We start from the raw sequence: 15,704 nt of genomic DNA, 5'->3' as shown, positions 1-15,704 counted from the left end.
GTAAAAACCTCCAGGGATGGTGCCTCAGCCACTTCCCTGGGCAGCCTGTTCCAATGCTTAACAACCCTTTAAGTGTTTAACAAATTTTTCCTAATGTCCAGTCTAAACCTTCCTGGTGCAACTTGAGGCTGTTTCCTCTTGTCCTATTGCCTGTTCCTTGGGAGAAGAGACTGACCCCACCTCTCTAGAACCTCCTTTCAGGTAGCTGTAGAGAGCAATAAGGTCTCCCCTCAGCCTCCTTTTCTCCAGGCTGAACAATCCCAGCTCCTTCAAACGCTCCTCATAAGACTTCTTCTCCAGACCCCTCACCAGCTTCATTGCCCTTCTCTGGACATACTCCAGCACCTCAATGTCTTTTTTTGTGGTGAGGCACCCAAAACTGCACATAGGACTCAAGGTGGGGCCTCACCAGTGCCAAGTACAGGGGGACGATCATTGCCCTAGTCCTGCTGGCCACACTGTTCCTGATAGAAGCCAGAATGCTGTTGGCGTTCTTGGCCACCTGGGCACACTGCTGGCTCATATTGAGCCAGCTGTCGACCAACACCCCCAGGTCCTTTTCTGCCAGGCAGCTCTCCAGCCACTCCTCCCCGCACCTGTAGTGCTCATGGGGTTGTTGTGACCCAACTGCAGGACCCGGCACTTCGCCTTGTTGAACCTCATACCATTGACCTCGGCCCATCCAGCCAGCCTGTCAGAGGCCAGTCAGGTCTTTAAATCATAAGACAACACTGTACTTTCACATATTTTTGCAGAAATTTAAGACGGTGAGGGAACACTTAAACCTCATAGTGTAAGAGAATAAAAAATTTTTGTTTTGTTATATTTGTGATTTCTCTCTCTAGCTGGTGATGGTCATGATTTACAAAATGTGGGAAATCTGTTTTAAAAAGTGTATGTCAGAATGAAAACGCTACATTAAATATTTCTCTGCATCCAAAACCTGTTAATTTTTAGAAATGTGAACTTGTGGTATTTTGAAAATGAATGACAAAAAATAGTTACACCGAGGTCTCGGAGTGTATAAAAAGCAGCGTCAGTTTTGAGCTGCATTTACTGAGGTGTTGGAAGTTTCTCTGGCTCGCGCTGAGCAGTGACGTGCTTCTGGTGTTGGCTCTCTGGTGGAGTCAGGATCTAGGCCCTCTTTCCATTACAGCCAAGGCTTTTTCAAAACCTGGCCTTGTTGTAGAAATGCATTATAAGCAGTGTGTTGAATAACACGTTTAATAAATATCAGTCAAAAGTGTTCAACAAAAGCTGTTCGTTGCTAACTCATGAGCCATGGGTTTGCCTTCCCATGGTTTCGTTGTCTCCCCTGCCTGTTTCTGACTGGGCTTTTGCATTTTAGGTATTTTCTCTCGCTAGCTGTTGCAGCTTTTCTTTTCCCTGTGCTTTGCACAGTATTGCCTGTCCAGTATAGTGCCTCTTTTTCTTCCTATTTCTGATTCTTTAGTTTATTTCATACTCTGTTTTCCTGTTTCTCATGCTATTTCACATACATGAAGCACAATGCAGGCACCATAATAAGCAAAGCAACCCAGGCGAAAGCTGAAATCCCTCTTGTGTTCCTTGCACAGTTAGCACGGGCCTACAAAATCCTCTGCATTTCATCTAAGTGGCATGTGAAGGAAAACAACCCAAAACACCAAACCCCAAACCTGAAGCCTCTGTTCCTTTCTACCCAAAAGTACTGTAAATTTTTTTCCTGCAGAACTAGCAACTCTAGTCGTCGTTTTACAAATCAGAGATGTAGGGTTTTTAGTTTATGGCTTCAGTCTAGGTATAGACTAGGAGGAAAAAAAAGTTAGTGACCGATTCTTCCTGCACTGGGACAGATCCTTAGGCGACTTGCAGTGCATTGACACGTATATAGTGTTAGATGGGACATTCCATCCAGAAAAATGGCAACACGGCAGTCCACTGACCTGAGAATTAACTGTGTAACATGGCCTGTAGCAGATGAATAATTGGGCTCTTACTTAAAATTTGGTTTGGACTTGTCTCACTTCTGACTCATCTGTGTTTTGGTCACTGTGGTCGACGCGCAAGGCATGTGGTACCTCCCCTCCCCTCTACTTTCCAGAACATCGGCTACCAGAAAGACAAATGCATGTCTGGTCGGTGCTCTCTGAGGATGAAAGTCCATATGCTGCAATAAATCTAATGCTGTAAAGCTGGCAAAACTGCAGCAGTGGAGAAAAGTTAGTTAATGTTAAACTGCTAGGCAATGACAGCTTTTCTCCTCGCGTAAAAAGTACATGCTGGTCTAGTAAATTCCCTGCTTTGGGTTTAATTAATTCAGATATTTCAGTAGCTCTCAATCACAAAGGACCTATTTGGTTTAATTTCAGCTTTTTATTTTTCTAGTTTGTCAGATTACAATGTAACAGGATTTTAATGTGAGCAGTGTTGGTTATATGGACGTTTTGCCCAGCCCTCTCTATTGTCCCCACAGGACAAAAGAATACAAGAACAGAGAAACACAACAGTATTTCTTCAGAATACCTAGTTGCCCTAAAATTGCACCTTGGGAGCTTCCCGAGCAGTTACTCTATACTTTGCAATTCTTAGTAAATTTGCCTTCCAGGAACCTGTCTAATCCCTTTTGAATCCTTTGAAACTGTAGGAACTTAAGGGGCTTCAGTGTCCTGTGGCAAGTGGTCCCACAGCGTTAATGTTGCTGAAGAACCTCTTCCTTCATGTGGTTTGAATCTCTCCATACTGGTTGCATTTGTTCCCAATTCCTACAGCATATTTCCTGAGTAGGAATATTCAAAGCCCATCATTTTGAGGATGAAGTTAGATTATTTTTTTTTCCTATGTGCCCCAGTTTTTTACATTTCTCTACATCTGACATTTTGTTGACCAGTAACTGAGATGCTCTTTGTAGTTGATGCTAGTTTGCTATATTATGTCCTGTCATCTGCAGACTTTGCAGTCGTACTGAATTCACTTCATGGTTTTGAATGTGTTGAAAAACAACAGAGAACAGTTGTTGAAAAGTGACGGTTTCATCTTGTGCTTCATTTCCCATCTTTTAAGTAATTTGTGCCTGGCCTTTCTGAGCACTGAATGTCTGCCTCGTTTCAGAAGCAGGTGACCTTGTTAAAGCCTTTGGAAGCCCAGGTGGGTTGGATCGTTGTACAAATATTTGTTATTCCTTTAAGGAACTTTAGAAAGTCTGAGCAACATAACGTCCCATTACAAAACTGCACGATTTTCCCTCTGTGTGTCCAGGTACTTTAAATATCAGGACACTATTGTTAAAAACAGGACACTATTGTTAAAAATAGTTTCTTCAGAAAAGTAGGACCTTCTGGTAAATACCACCTGTTCATGTTATGTGGTGATTCCTGACTGTTCAAAATTGTATTTTTTTTTTTCACTTTTGAAGGGCAGTCAGAGTTTGGTTGGATATCTGCTTCTATACAATCAGCACTTGCCTCTCCTGTGATGTCGACTGTCTGCCCTGTTTTAATGAAAAAAACCTCTGATGAGACTTGAAGTGAGGAACTGCTGTCCTGAGTGAAATGCCTCACTGTATTTAATTTTTTTATTGGCAGATTAGACATAGGCCTTCAGAGTGGAAAATTTCACGTCTGCTTAGCAATTGCTTAAACATTTAATCTATGGTGTGACTAAATGCATTCCTGACAGGAGTACAAATTGCTAATGATGTGGTTATTCTTCCCTGTCAGTAGATTCCCTCAGTAGGTTGTCTTGGAGGAGACTTGATGAAATCATTCTGATTAGCATGCTGCTTTAGGTATTATCTTTTCTGATTTAATATATTATTTTTCTGATTTTCTTTTGTCATAGCAACTCTGAAAGCAGTATTGTAGACTGACACGAGGTGATTTTAACGGTTCTGTGGTAGCAATTCACAGTTGTTGCTTTCAGTGTATCTACCGGATGGGTTAAGCACAGGTCTGAATTTGGCAATGAACATTTGAAAGTGTTGAGCTACTTAAGGCAAAAATAGCTCAAAGGCATTGAACTTGGTGAGTTAAATTAGCATTTCCCTGCCAGGCAATAATAGGAAACGGTCATCCAAAGATGTTACACTACATAGCGTCTGACGTTTCCAGTAGCCTTGGTACATGGAACAATTCCCATAATCTGGGAATAACCTACTACTTAAGAAATAAGTAGCACATAGTGTCAATGTGAATGATTAGAAGCAAACTATGACTGGGTTAGTGCAGCACTTTATGCATATTTTGAATTAATTCCCTGGTAGCTTTGTCAAGCAATGTATCGGGAAAGACATGGTCAGCATGTCTAGAGTATGAGGCATCTGTTCTATCCTGAATTTTTATGATGAGGCAAAGAGCCAGTGGACTAATGCATTTCTAAAAGTGCATGCTTTGTTGACTGTAGGGCAACTGGGTGACTAGCTTTGTATTAGGCATCTAAAAGTAGCAATATTAAGATTGGACAAGATGGTCCTATGGATCCTAGGTATGTGCTCTTCCTTTTCTAGCTAACTAGATAGATCGAGGCCTGGAGTCTGATCTGCAGAGGTGCAGACTAAGTGCAGAATGGCACCAGGATTTTAGCGATGCATTGACTTTATTCCTTTGCTTCAGTTCCTCATCTGTAATGGAAATACTAGTACCCCCTTCTACTTTTTTGTCCATACTGTACATAATTTAACCTTGTGTGTGTTGTCTGCAACGAGTCTTTGGATTGCAGTTTCTCAGTGACCTTCCCCCTTCTTACCAATCGCACAGGTATCCCAGTTCTGGCTTTGGTCTGGTAAGGTTTTATCTGCCTGAATTAAAGTGCCTGCATTACTTGTGGCTGCTTAGGTCAGCCTCAAGACGTGCATCTTATATGCAGTGGTTGTGTCCTCAGGACTGGGAGAAAAACAAATAGGAAGCTCCTTTTATCCCTTTTTCAGTTGCCCAGAGCTCATATTAAGAGCTAAAGAGTTGCAAGATATTGGATCTGAAACTAATTACTGCTCTGGGACTGAATGTTACTTGTCCTGGGCATTAAGCCAGCATAATTTTGGGAATAAGTCCATGTTTGGGACAAGAACAAAACACTTCTGGATGATTTTGTTTTAAAGACTTTTCTGTGTCTGTTTAGGGTTATTCACGTATTCAGAGTAATATGGTAAATCACAATGAAGATGGATGGCAGTGTTTTAGATTCACAGCAAATAACAAGATATCAATGTAATGCTTTTTATCACTCTGGTAATGTTACCTCCTACGGTAACAATTTTGCAACACATTCAATTGTTACAAGGTGCTTCTCCAAGACCGGCACTTAATGATTCTGGGAACAAATGTCAATGAAAGAACTCCATCAAAGACTGAGAATAAATGTCAGGTAAAGATCTGCAGTTGTCTTCTTCAGAGTTTAATGTATCTTTTTCCCTCTTCTTGCTCCTTTTTATTTGCCTGGTATATAGGACACGTGGATGTGAGTTAAGGGGTTTTTGAGGAGCAGCCGAAATACCTGGAGGTTGCAGGTTTTTAGGTTTCGGAAGCTATAGTGTCTGAATTATGGGCAAGAATTACATGGATGTACGTTGAGCAAGCTGTATTGTATGTGTTCTGTCACAAGACTAAAGAGGGTGAGCCTCCTGGGCTTAGGGACAGCACTGCAACCCGTAATGGAAGTGCTCAGTGGCTCAGGTGTGGGTGTAGACGTACACACGTGTTCCAGCTCTATGTGTTGATGGGCTTTAGCGTACAGGCGCAAATACCGAGTTTCAGTGATGAGAGAGGTTTATAATTTAGTGTCAGTGGCTTTTCAATTTTAGGTGGCAATCTGCATGTAGTACTGATTTTAACAGTGTGTCTTGGTAGCATGGTAATTTGGTTGCCATGTGAATACAAATCTGCAGGGGAAATATTGAAGGCCCGTTATTGTAGTTTACCAAGTATCCTGTGGTGTTCCTCAGAAAAGATTGCGAATTGTATTTTTGTATATTAAAAAAACAGTTGCTGCCCTTGAAATTGCAGATGTACCCTTACAAGTGTTTTTTATAATACACTTGCACTAAATTTTCAGAGAAATGAAAACAGATTCTTTTTTTGTTTGTATTTGATGGATTACCTAGTAGCTGTTTGATAAATACTTTAACTTCAGGTCACACAGCTCAGTAGGGAAGCAAAAGGAAACAGAAGAGACCCTGCAAAGATGCCATTTTCACTGGCATTTATTGAAACCATTTCTGTAAGGGGATGAGGAAGGGTAGGCCTGACCGGCTCTGCTGGGCAGCTGTGAGGGCTCCTCAGCACTCGAGTCACTATTAGTAAGTTACTTTTGTCCAGATGAAGAGTTGAGCTACAGCTTAAGCTGCTGGGCCCTGATTTGCAGAACATAACACATCCTTCAGGTCATTCTGTTTCTTAATGATTCGCGTGGCAATGATGTCTGTTTTTTGAGGAATGGTGAAATGCGTACACCTCGGTGCAAAGCAGCAGATACGGCTTCCATCTAAGATTCGAGTTTATAACGTCAGCTCAGCTGTGAAATGACGATGATGATTATACTGCTGACTTTGTATTGATCTGTGTCTTCAAGTCAAATTGGCTCACTTTACTGTAGGTTAACCCAACACTTCTGCTGACTGGTATTGTGTGTTTCACTCGGTGACAAATAATTCCTTGCCAGCCGATAACTTCTGCATTAAATCTGTGGTACATCCTCACTTGGGGGCATTGGTGGCTCCATGCCTCTCTTGGTGGAGACCATGGTAGTACTGTTCTGTTCTGTTTTGAAATGACAAGTAAAATAATTTGGTATTGCAACACCCGGTATCGTTTGTTTAGGTCTGTAATGATACTGTGTTTACATCTGTAAAAGATTTGACACCTATCATGTTATATGGTTATCATAACAAGTGATAAATGAATCATAATGTAACTTTTTTTTGCTGATAGACTTATAAGAAGAAAAATAAGATTTTTTAAAAAATTATTAATAATTTTTTTTAAAAGTCTTTCACAACTGTTTATATTCCATTCTTTGTATCTTTGGATCTAATAGGGCAAAAGTGAATTCGTTTTAAAGTGGTGTATATATTAAGTAAAAATGCATCAGGGAAAAATCGTTCGTGGTGCTCAGTGTCACCGGGGCATTAGAGAAATGCATAAATTTCAGTTTGAGGTTAATAGGACAGCGGCTCTGTTCCTACATGTGCCGTAAGTGGGGCACGAGTGACATCGACAAAAGCAGGCAGTAGTTCGGGTGTTAATAAAACCCCCTGGAAACATGCGGCGAAGGAGTCCAGGTGGTGACATCCTGCCGCCTTACGTAGAAATGCACTCGGAATGGAGAGACGCCAGCCTGTTTCTGATGGGATGCATGCCGATACGGTCACATCTGTGCTGTGTTAGCTGGCGCTCTGTCATTTAATGGAGAAAGAGAGAAGGTGGAACTGGGGAACTTGAGTACCGTGTTCTCAAGTGCCAAAAAGCAGTGTTTGGTAACAAAATGGAAAGGTTGGCAGTGAGAAAATGAGCAATGATGGTAGATGCACAGCAAAGTGCAGAAGTGCAAAGCGTGCATTGTCGTTCCTCTTTCCATCTTGCATTTCTTAAGGGCAACCATATCATATAAGATCATTGAAAAAAAGGTTTTGTGGGAATAATCATAGAATTATAGAATGGCTAGAATTGGAAGGGGCCTTAAAGATCATCTAGTTCCAGCCCCTCTGCCATGGGCAGGGACACCTTCTGCTAGACCAGGTTGCTCAAAGCCCCATCCAATGTCTTTGTATTATTGCTTATATTACTTACAATATTCAGAGCAGATCATGCTTCTGAAAAAATGATGTCAAGGCTTCCCCCACCTTTGCCTTCCAACAGCAGAACTGATGTGGGTATGTTTCCATGCCTTTCGGTGAGAAGCATTAGACTGGCTTCTCTTGGCTTCAGCTTTGTTTCCCTGACTGTGTGTTCATCCTGGTGAGCTGGAGCAGGTGGTTGGTTGCAGACCCGAGACCTCGGGGGGAGGCTGCTGGGTCTTGCTCTGGCTGTGGAATCCACTGGGCTGGAACCTGCTCCCTACTCGATGCCAAGGAGTCAGAAGCAATGTGAGCTTTTACATGTGTTGGACTTGCAGGGCTTCACTTGCTGTCACAATGTAATCTAAAAATCTGCTTATGCTCTCACTGTAATGAAAATGGAGGTTTAGACTGAATTTTTGTCTATGAGAACCAGTAATGTCATAGGAAATGCTGTCCTTCATCTCTGACATCAGTTTGTCTGTATTCCAGCACATGCCCACTTTATATCCCTGGATAATCTGCATATGAACAAGTTTTGTGTCCAGTTGGGCTAGATTCTGTTGAACGCTTCATAAAAGAAGAATTTAATTCTCTTATAAAACATTGGGGGGGGGGCTCTCTGGGAGGACAGTTTTCAACCCTGTATTTATCAGTGTCCTCTGAGCTGTCGCACGTCTTGAGCATGCTGGCAGGAAGGAAGGGAGCGTGCGCACACACGGGCTTGTCATCACTCCTGCTGATTTTAACAGGAAACTGGTTTTGCTGGAAAATCTTAAAGGTGACACATTTGAAAAGTTGCTTCTCTTTGCTGGCCTTAGATTTCCATTTGGGTAAGTGAAGGGAAAATTACATTCTTTATATCAAGATATTTTAACATAAAGAACTGGCTTTCGGAGCGGAGCATGTTCTGCATTCCTTCATTATATTATTATATTATATTTTATTTACGCTTCAGGCGCGTTTAGGGTGCTGTAATGAAGAATCATCCTTTATGTTACACTCAAAAGCTGGAGAAGCTGTATTTGAGTACCATGTAAAAACATATATGCACAGCCATATATTTTGCATTAGGCACTTTTTACAGTGGACAATTCTGTTTAAGGAGTGAGAATGCCCTTGACAGTGAAGTTGTTGGCCTCCAAGTACATGCTAAATTCTTCATGTAATGTGGAAAAATTGCCTTTTCCTCTCTGTTTTCCTGAGGGGTGTGTGTGGAATGGGTATGTGTTTGCATATTTTTTTTCTTATCCTCTGCTAACCTATCTATCAATAAAACTTTTAAGCTTCATTTTTGTTACAGTTAAAGCAAAGACTAATAAATGCAGCACTACAATATATGAAAGACATTTAGGAGATGAACTTGAGAGGGAAAAGATTTATTAATTGCTAACTTTTCTGTTCTAAATACAAGGAGATGTTAAAAAAGAGACTTAACATACCACGTTGTGTCAGCTGATCTAATTTGCTCTTGAGATGTGTCTAGTTGGGAGATACTGCTGTGAAAGGGAACGCAAATTGTGAAAAATGATAAAAACCTAACAATTCTGGGTGCAAACCTTTTTCAGCCTTGTTCTGTGAAAAGTTATATGTCTGATTTTCCTTCTAGAAGAGAACATAAATACAGCTGTGTCTGTGAGAACCGCCCTGTGTTGTAACTTGGCTGACTGGTGAGGAATGACTGCACAGAAATGAGCATTATTTGTCACAGAGGGCTCCTTTTATTGATGAACTATCTCTGTGCCTCCCTCGAAGACCGAGATCAGAGCACAGCCTGGAACAGAGTCACCGCGTAATTGGAGCTTGCTGAGAAATGTCGTGCCCGTCGTTTGCTTGGAATGGTACGCAGAGAATACCATCGCTCCGGGGGAGCAAAGATCATATCCAAGTTTTTCCAGTGGCCTAGCCAAACCTGAAGGAGTTTGCCCTTCCAGCCAATAGCCTCTTGAAAGCCTTCCAATTTCCAACTTTCTTTTCTTCTCGTAATCACTGTTAAAAGGCACTGGAATGTCATCATTAACATTCATTCTTACAAGAGTACTACAAGCGGTAGCACAGCTGAGAGGCATTTTCATTTGGGGTAGATTAGTTGCTGCTTACACAAGACATGAAGCACTCTAAAAAGGTACAGATAAATCTTGCGGTCTGATACTGATAAATCTTCATGCTGTGATTGTGTGATGTTTGAATGGCACAAGATGAAACTTCTAGTAGTGGATCTCACATCTTGAAAGCTTTATGTAAAAGCAGATGCAGTTATTGTTATTACCTGGTGAAATCAGCCTGTACAATTCAGTCTTATTTCGATTGGAAAGCTGTAAAAACTTCTGAACAGAAAGCATCCCAAGGCTTTGTTTATTTATTCATCCCAGTGAATTATTTTAGTCCCAGTGCTTGGCACATCCCACGTTTTAGAGACGTTAATGCACAGGAGTCTCTAATGGAAACTTTAGTAGTAGATTTAGTCGCATAGTTTTCCAAATGTAAGATTGTATCGTGTCTCCATTGCATAAATCACGGTGATTTAAAATAAAGTTTAAGAAAATGGATAATAACGGTGAGAGATTGCTTTCTTCAGTCTTGTTTCTTTGCTCTCTCTTCTTTTTTAAAGTAATCTTTGGTTTATTGCTTCATTTGTCTAGAGACAGATGAGGGAGATCCTCTTGGCTGAGGTACCCATTTAACTCTTACCAACTCCTGAGGGAATTATAATAACATAATAATATTTAAGGGAATATTTTCATTATTGTACATTTAAACGGCTAATTGCTGTTGATTGAGGGGAGCAGCCCACCAGAGTAAAAGAGAAGCAGAAGAACATAAGGTGCAATGAGACTTTTGAAATGTATTTTATCAGTTTTTTCTAGGTTCTGTTGGGGAAACTTATTCTCTGGTCCGTGCCTGGAGAATGCCATTTCTCTTTCCCTTCCCGCAGATGACATCAGCTCATTCATAGGGGCTGGTACACCGAGAGCTTCACTCTTTCTGCCAGATGGAGAAATAACATCTCAGGTCCTGCTGGTACCATGGAGGTGGCCATTCTCCACCTGCATTAGGATGCTCTGAAAGCGCTGCCCTTGGCATCTTGGCAAAAGCCTGCCCCTTCCCTCGGGTCACCTGAGCTTCCCTTTCCCTCTGCTCCCGTGGCGATTGTTTTCTCTTCCCTCTCAACAGGCTTCCTGGGAATATGTAGGGTTTAATCAAACATTGCTCTTTGCTTGCATTCCTTTAATTTTTTGATAAGCAACTTTGTGGTGTTTTTTGTTGTTTTCCACCCACCGGGCTATACCAGGCAGTTGCTCTGTAATGTCAGGTTGTGGGTGGGGAAGAGAAGGCAGAGAGGTTAACTAATTCCCATAGTGCCCATCAGCTGGAGTTTCCCCCGTGGCGTGCCCTGGACAGGTCTGTTCTCTTCTTACCTGAAGTTCCTTTAAATAGCTAAGAAATAGCTAAGAAAAAAAAATATCTTCTGTGAAGAAAAAACATGGATTGATTTCATTTTGAGGCATATGATAGGTCACTGAGCTAATATGTGGCACTATCTCTTTCCTTACCGACAGTGGTGGTTGTGCAGTGGCAGCAATAGCCTGTGGTCCCAGGGGTGAGGGGAAGGAAGGAAAGTAATTTCACCAGGTTATTTCAGAACTGTTGAAGTCTAGAGCAAGTGTTTTACTCAGTTTAGACTTTGGCTCCTCATTGAATCAGCATCAGAGATTTGGCAGCGCACACTTAACCCAACTTTCATTGTTCAAAAGGAAGGAAATAACATCTTATTTTTCTGATAAACACATTTTCAGACCTGCTCCCTGTGCCGCAGCCCACGTGCGCTGTTATAAAAGCAGCAACTGTGTTGGTTTTTCCTGTTTGTGTCACGGCAGAAGCTTTGATGCGTGTTGCTCAGAAGTTAATTGCTGCAGCACCCATCCTTCATCCTCTTGTGGTGCCTGTTTCTATCTCAGTGGACTCACGAGTTGAAGAAACTTTTTGTTTTGTTACGTTAAAATTTTGCCGTGAAAGATTTGGTCTCGTCCTTTTCTGTATTTATCTTGCATAATGTATTCTGACCACAAGTCTTAAAATGTAGCTCTTTCTGAAGAATTGCAGCAGAGTTAGGTGCAATTTTAGAAAGTTTACAGATGTGCCACTGGGATTTGCTGAGGGTTTGTGCTTAATAATTTAAATATTGCTATTTTTGAAGATTTTATAGAACTTAAGCTAGAAGCCCCTGGGATCATCTGGTCTGACCTGTGTATGAATCATAAGCCAGTAACTTGCATGTAGTTATTCTTAAATTGAGCCTAAGTACTCATGCTGGGCTAAAGCCTAGAGATGTCTGGCTGAAGCAATCTTCTATAAAGGGAAGACATCAAAATAAGTTGAGTTCCTTGGGTGTGGAGCTTCAGTGCCTAATTATCCTCTTTTTTTTTTTTTTTTTACCCAAGTTCATAATTAAGATGTTTCTGCTTTCACTTTCCACTTCTTCCATTGTGTTGTCTGCTAGGTTAGAGAGAGCTTTTAGTACTTAATTCTTTTCCTCCTGTGAAGGTACATGTGAACTACAGACACCTCCTAGTTTTCCTTTTTCAACAGCTAAATGGTTTGAACTCAGACTCTCATTTGAAGGCATTTTCTGCAGTCTTCCAGTCATTCGTGTAGCTCACTTCTACACTGATCTGAACTTTATTCTTATCCTTTTAAAAAGTGCAAACTGAGGCTTTATTCAGTATTTTTGGTCTCAGTAATGGTTTTTAAGATCTTGCTTTAAGATTTAAAATCTTGCCTGGCCTTTTGCCCAAGTCTGAAACCAAACTGTTTTACAGTTCGCTTCTTTTTATGGTCATATATGAGTGCAGCTACTGTGGCTTGAGGAACTAAGTTTCTCACAGTGTACAGGCTGAATCTCATTGTGATCCTGTGGTTGTCTTAAACTTCACCGCAGTTACGTACCGAATAAAGTTATATGCAATATCTCATTATTTTTCTTGGAGAGAGAGTGAATTTATTTCAACATGATAAATCAGAATGCTCATTGTAACACCTGCTATTTTGGCATGCTGCTAAGCAAGGACGAGGATGCAGTCCTACGTGTATTTGCATATGTTTGTAACTCTGGTCTTGCCCAAATCCTCCAAAATGATATGAATTCTGTTACGCACATGATCTTTTAGCTGAAGTGGTACCTGAGGCTGACTTTAGTTAACCAAACATTAGATTTGATTTAAATATACATCTATATAGATATAGATATATGCACGTGTATGTATACATGTATTTGTAGACACACACTTTTGGTTCCTGATCCTGAGAAGACAAAACCCCTGAAATTTTCACGAGGCATCACACTGTTTAGGTGTTTACAGAATGGGAGTTATGCTTTGCAAAACCTAACAGTTATTTAGAACAAAAAAAAAAAAAAGAAAAAAAAGAAAACCTGAACTTTGAACTATGAAAAGATACAAGAAAATATGAAAACATTCCACATCTGTTTAACTGGAAAGAACATCTACAGTGAAAGATTTTTGAGTTGGACTGTCTATGAGACAGTGACTTTTTCTTAAAAGTTGATTTTGGAGTGCAGGGTAACTGTTGTAGGAAGTACCCACTTTAAATCTTTTGTTTGTATGGTGAGTCACGGAGCAGACTGTTAGCAACGGAGAAGATTTTTGTGTAGATTTCAATAATTGAAATTCTGGCTCTCATTTTCCTCTCTTTCGAATAGCTGGTGTGAGTTTAAATCTCTGTATTTTCAACTATTCCATTACAAAATGGTTAAGCCTTTCATATTGTGGCTGTTTTTCACAATACTTTTTGAATACTAGAAAGAACTACTGATAACACTAAAGCAGTATGAAAATATTACTTTATTTAGGATGGAGGTAACCTTTTGATGGATAATGTCCTTTGATGATGAATTATAGCTTCATATATATATATATATATATATATATATATATATATATATATCATTTGATCTTTCTCCTGTAACATGATTTCCAATGATAGAGTTGTAAGAATTTGTTGCCAGATTCAAAAAGGCATTTGTTTTTAAGTTGTACAATAAATTAAGACATCTAAGATCAACCAGAGACTGAAATCTTACTTGCGTGTTGTGAAACTTCATCCATTCTAATGCTCCTGTATGCCAGCAGTGGTGGCATGGAGTGGTGTGGTCCCACAGGTGGCCTGTGGGATGCTCCGATTTGCCTTATGCTTTTTCCTGGAGGAGCTGGGAGTGATCAAGTTGAAGGTACACACCAAAAAGTGCTTTCTTCTGCCTGTTAGCCTACGAGACCTATGCTGTTCCTCCAAAGGGAAGTGGGGAACCAGCCTCTCTCAGCAGCACTTGTCTTCTTCTGGCCACCTTATGCTGGGTAACCTGCCCTGGCAGGCCTTGCTGCTCTCCATACCCATGTTCTCCTCCTCTGATTTTTGTGCAGGCAGTTTGAGAAAGACGGATGTGTTTTATGGCTGCTGTTGCTGGGGAGGATGTGAGAGAAGGGATGTGGAGAGGACACGTGGTGCTTTGTGGTGTTCATTGGTGGGAAGGAGCCACGGCCACTGCCTGGCAGCAGGGAACTGCCTGTGCCAGGATGGTTCAGCATCCCTGGTCTGGCCTCTGCAGCTGCTGAGGCTGGGTTTTGCTGGCCTTCTTTGAAGAATAACAGTTTATCCGAGAGCCAGTGCTTTTTTGTAGTTCATGCTTTTTTTCAGAAAGACTTTAAGTCCTCTGTTGGTTTACTGCTTCTGCATAACAGCCTTTTAGAACACAGGGATCTTAAATAGTTGCAAGTTGACTGCAAGATGTGGCAATTGGTTTTCTTTTCTTTTTGGCCCTGCAAGCAGCCTGTAAGCCTGTACTCAGTTGCTATTACTCCCTGAGCAGATAATTTTCTGGGCCTGAAGGAAAGGAATGCTTGCCTGTTTGGGGCAGTGTTTTGTAAGTTGAATTCAGTTTCCTGTTGCCAGTCCTGTTCTGTTGACTGAATTTGCATTGCTGTACTTTAAAGATTTGTAGAAAGATTGTCTGTAGTGGTTGTTGGTTTTGTGTTTTTTTTTTAAAAAGGGGACATTTTTTTGTTTATGGTGATGTATAGTGCTGTTTGATAAAAGATGATGAGGATGATAAAAGACAATATATTTTGTCATTTTAAAATGCTGATTGCTCTTTATGTAATGAATTGCATCTTGAATTCCATTTAATGGAAAAACTGTCCTGAAATGGAAAACAATCTTTACCAGTACCATCTATCTCAATGGGTCATTCTTTTTTGCTTCTCTATGTCTATATAGGTGCAGAAAGTAACAGGAAAACATTCTCTCTAATTAACAGTCCTTTCAAGTCAGAACTTCTAGTAGTAAGATGACCTTCCTAAATCTTCTCCAACCATGGCTGCAAACTGTGGTTTCCGGGAGAACCAAAGTTACTTTCCCTTGAAATTCTTAGATTTTTTTTCTTTTTTTCGTTTGTGAGTTTGATAATAATAGTAAGCCCCCTTTCCAACCGAGGAATTGCTCTTCTGTGTTTCTGGGTTCTTCCTTGTAAGTAAGATCGTGTTTATTCCAGAAGTTATGTCCAGGTACCAGTTGGGTGTCAGGCTGCTCCTCTCATGGTCTGCAGAGTGCAGGAAGATGAGAAGGAAACCAGGAGAGCATAAAGGGGAAAAACACAAATACAAAGTACATTTGCAGAGAGGTCAGGAGAAAAAAGCAGGGAAATGGAAGACATAGTAAATTAGTAAATAAAAGGGAAAGGGAGAAGGGAGTATGCTGATGGATGGTGAAGGAACAGGGAAAGCTGTAGACAGGGGAACTTGACTTGTGGGCAGAAAGACTTTGTTTTGTTTTCATGAGACGTGGGGCTTAATTTCCAGTTTTGCTGAGCTTTCACAGAGCTATGAAAGGGGACTGAGAGAAATGTAGAAAGCCTGGGATAATCACAGAAGATAAACATATCAGT

The 15,704-nt window shown here is 40.8% G+C and overlaps 1 protein-coding gene across 3 annotated transcripts in view; it reads left to right on the top strand.

The window, feature by feature from the left end:
• The window catches only part of CCNY (cyclin Y), a 129,768-nt gene that overhangs the window by 60,456 nt on the left and 53,608 nt on the right, over positions 1–15,704 (top strand). Inside the window, exon 2 of one of the 3 annotated variants that reach the window (XM_063324459.1) lies at positions 9,357–9,588. The exons of the other annotated variants lie outside the window; for them this stretch is intronic. Coding sequence (XP_063180529.1) covers positions 9,561–9,588 — 28 coding nt within the window. The 5' untranslated portion in view covers positions 9,357–9,560. The remainder of the gene's footprint in view (positions 1–9,356; positions 9,589–15,704) is intronic. 3 annotated transcript variants of the gene reach the window in all.

This window comes from Chroicocephalus ridibundus, chromosome 2, assembly GCF_963924245.1.
Source record: "Chroicocephalus ridibundus chromosome 2, bChrRid1.1, whole genome shotgun sequence".
Taxonomy (NCBI): Eukaryota; Metazoa; Chordata; class Aves; order Charadriiformes; family Laridae; genus Chroicocephalus; species Chroicocephalus ridibundus.
Note: the sequence above shows the minus strand (reverse complement) of the source record. Positions and strands in the feature narration are given on the sequence as shown.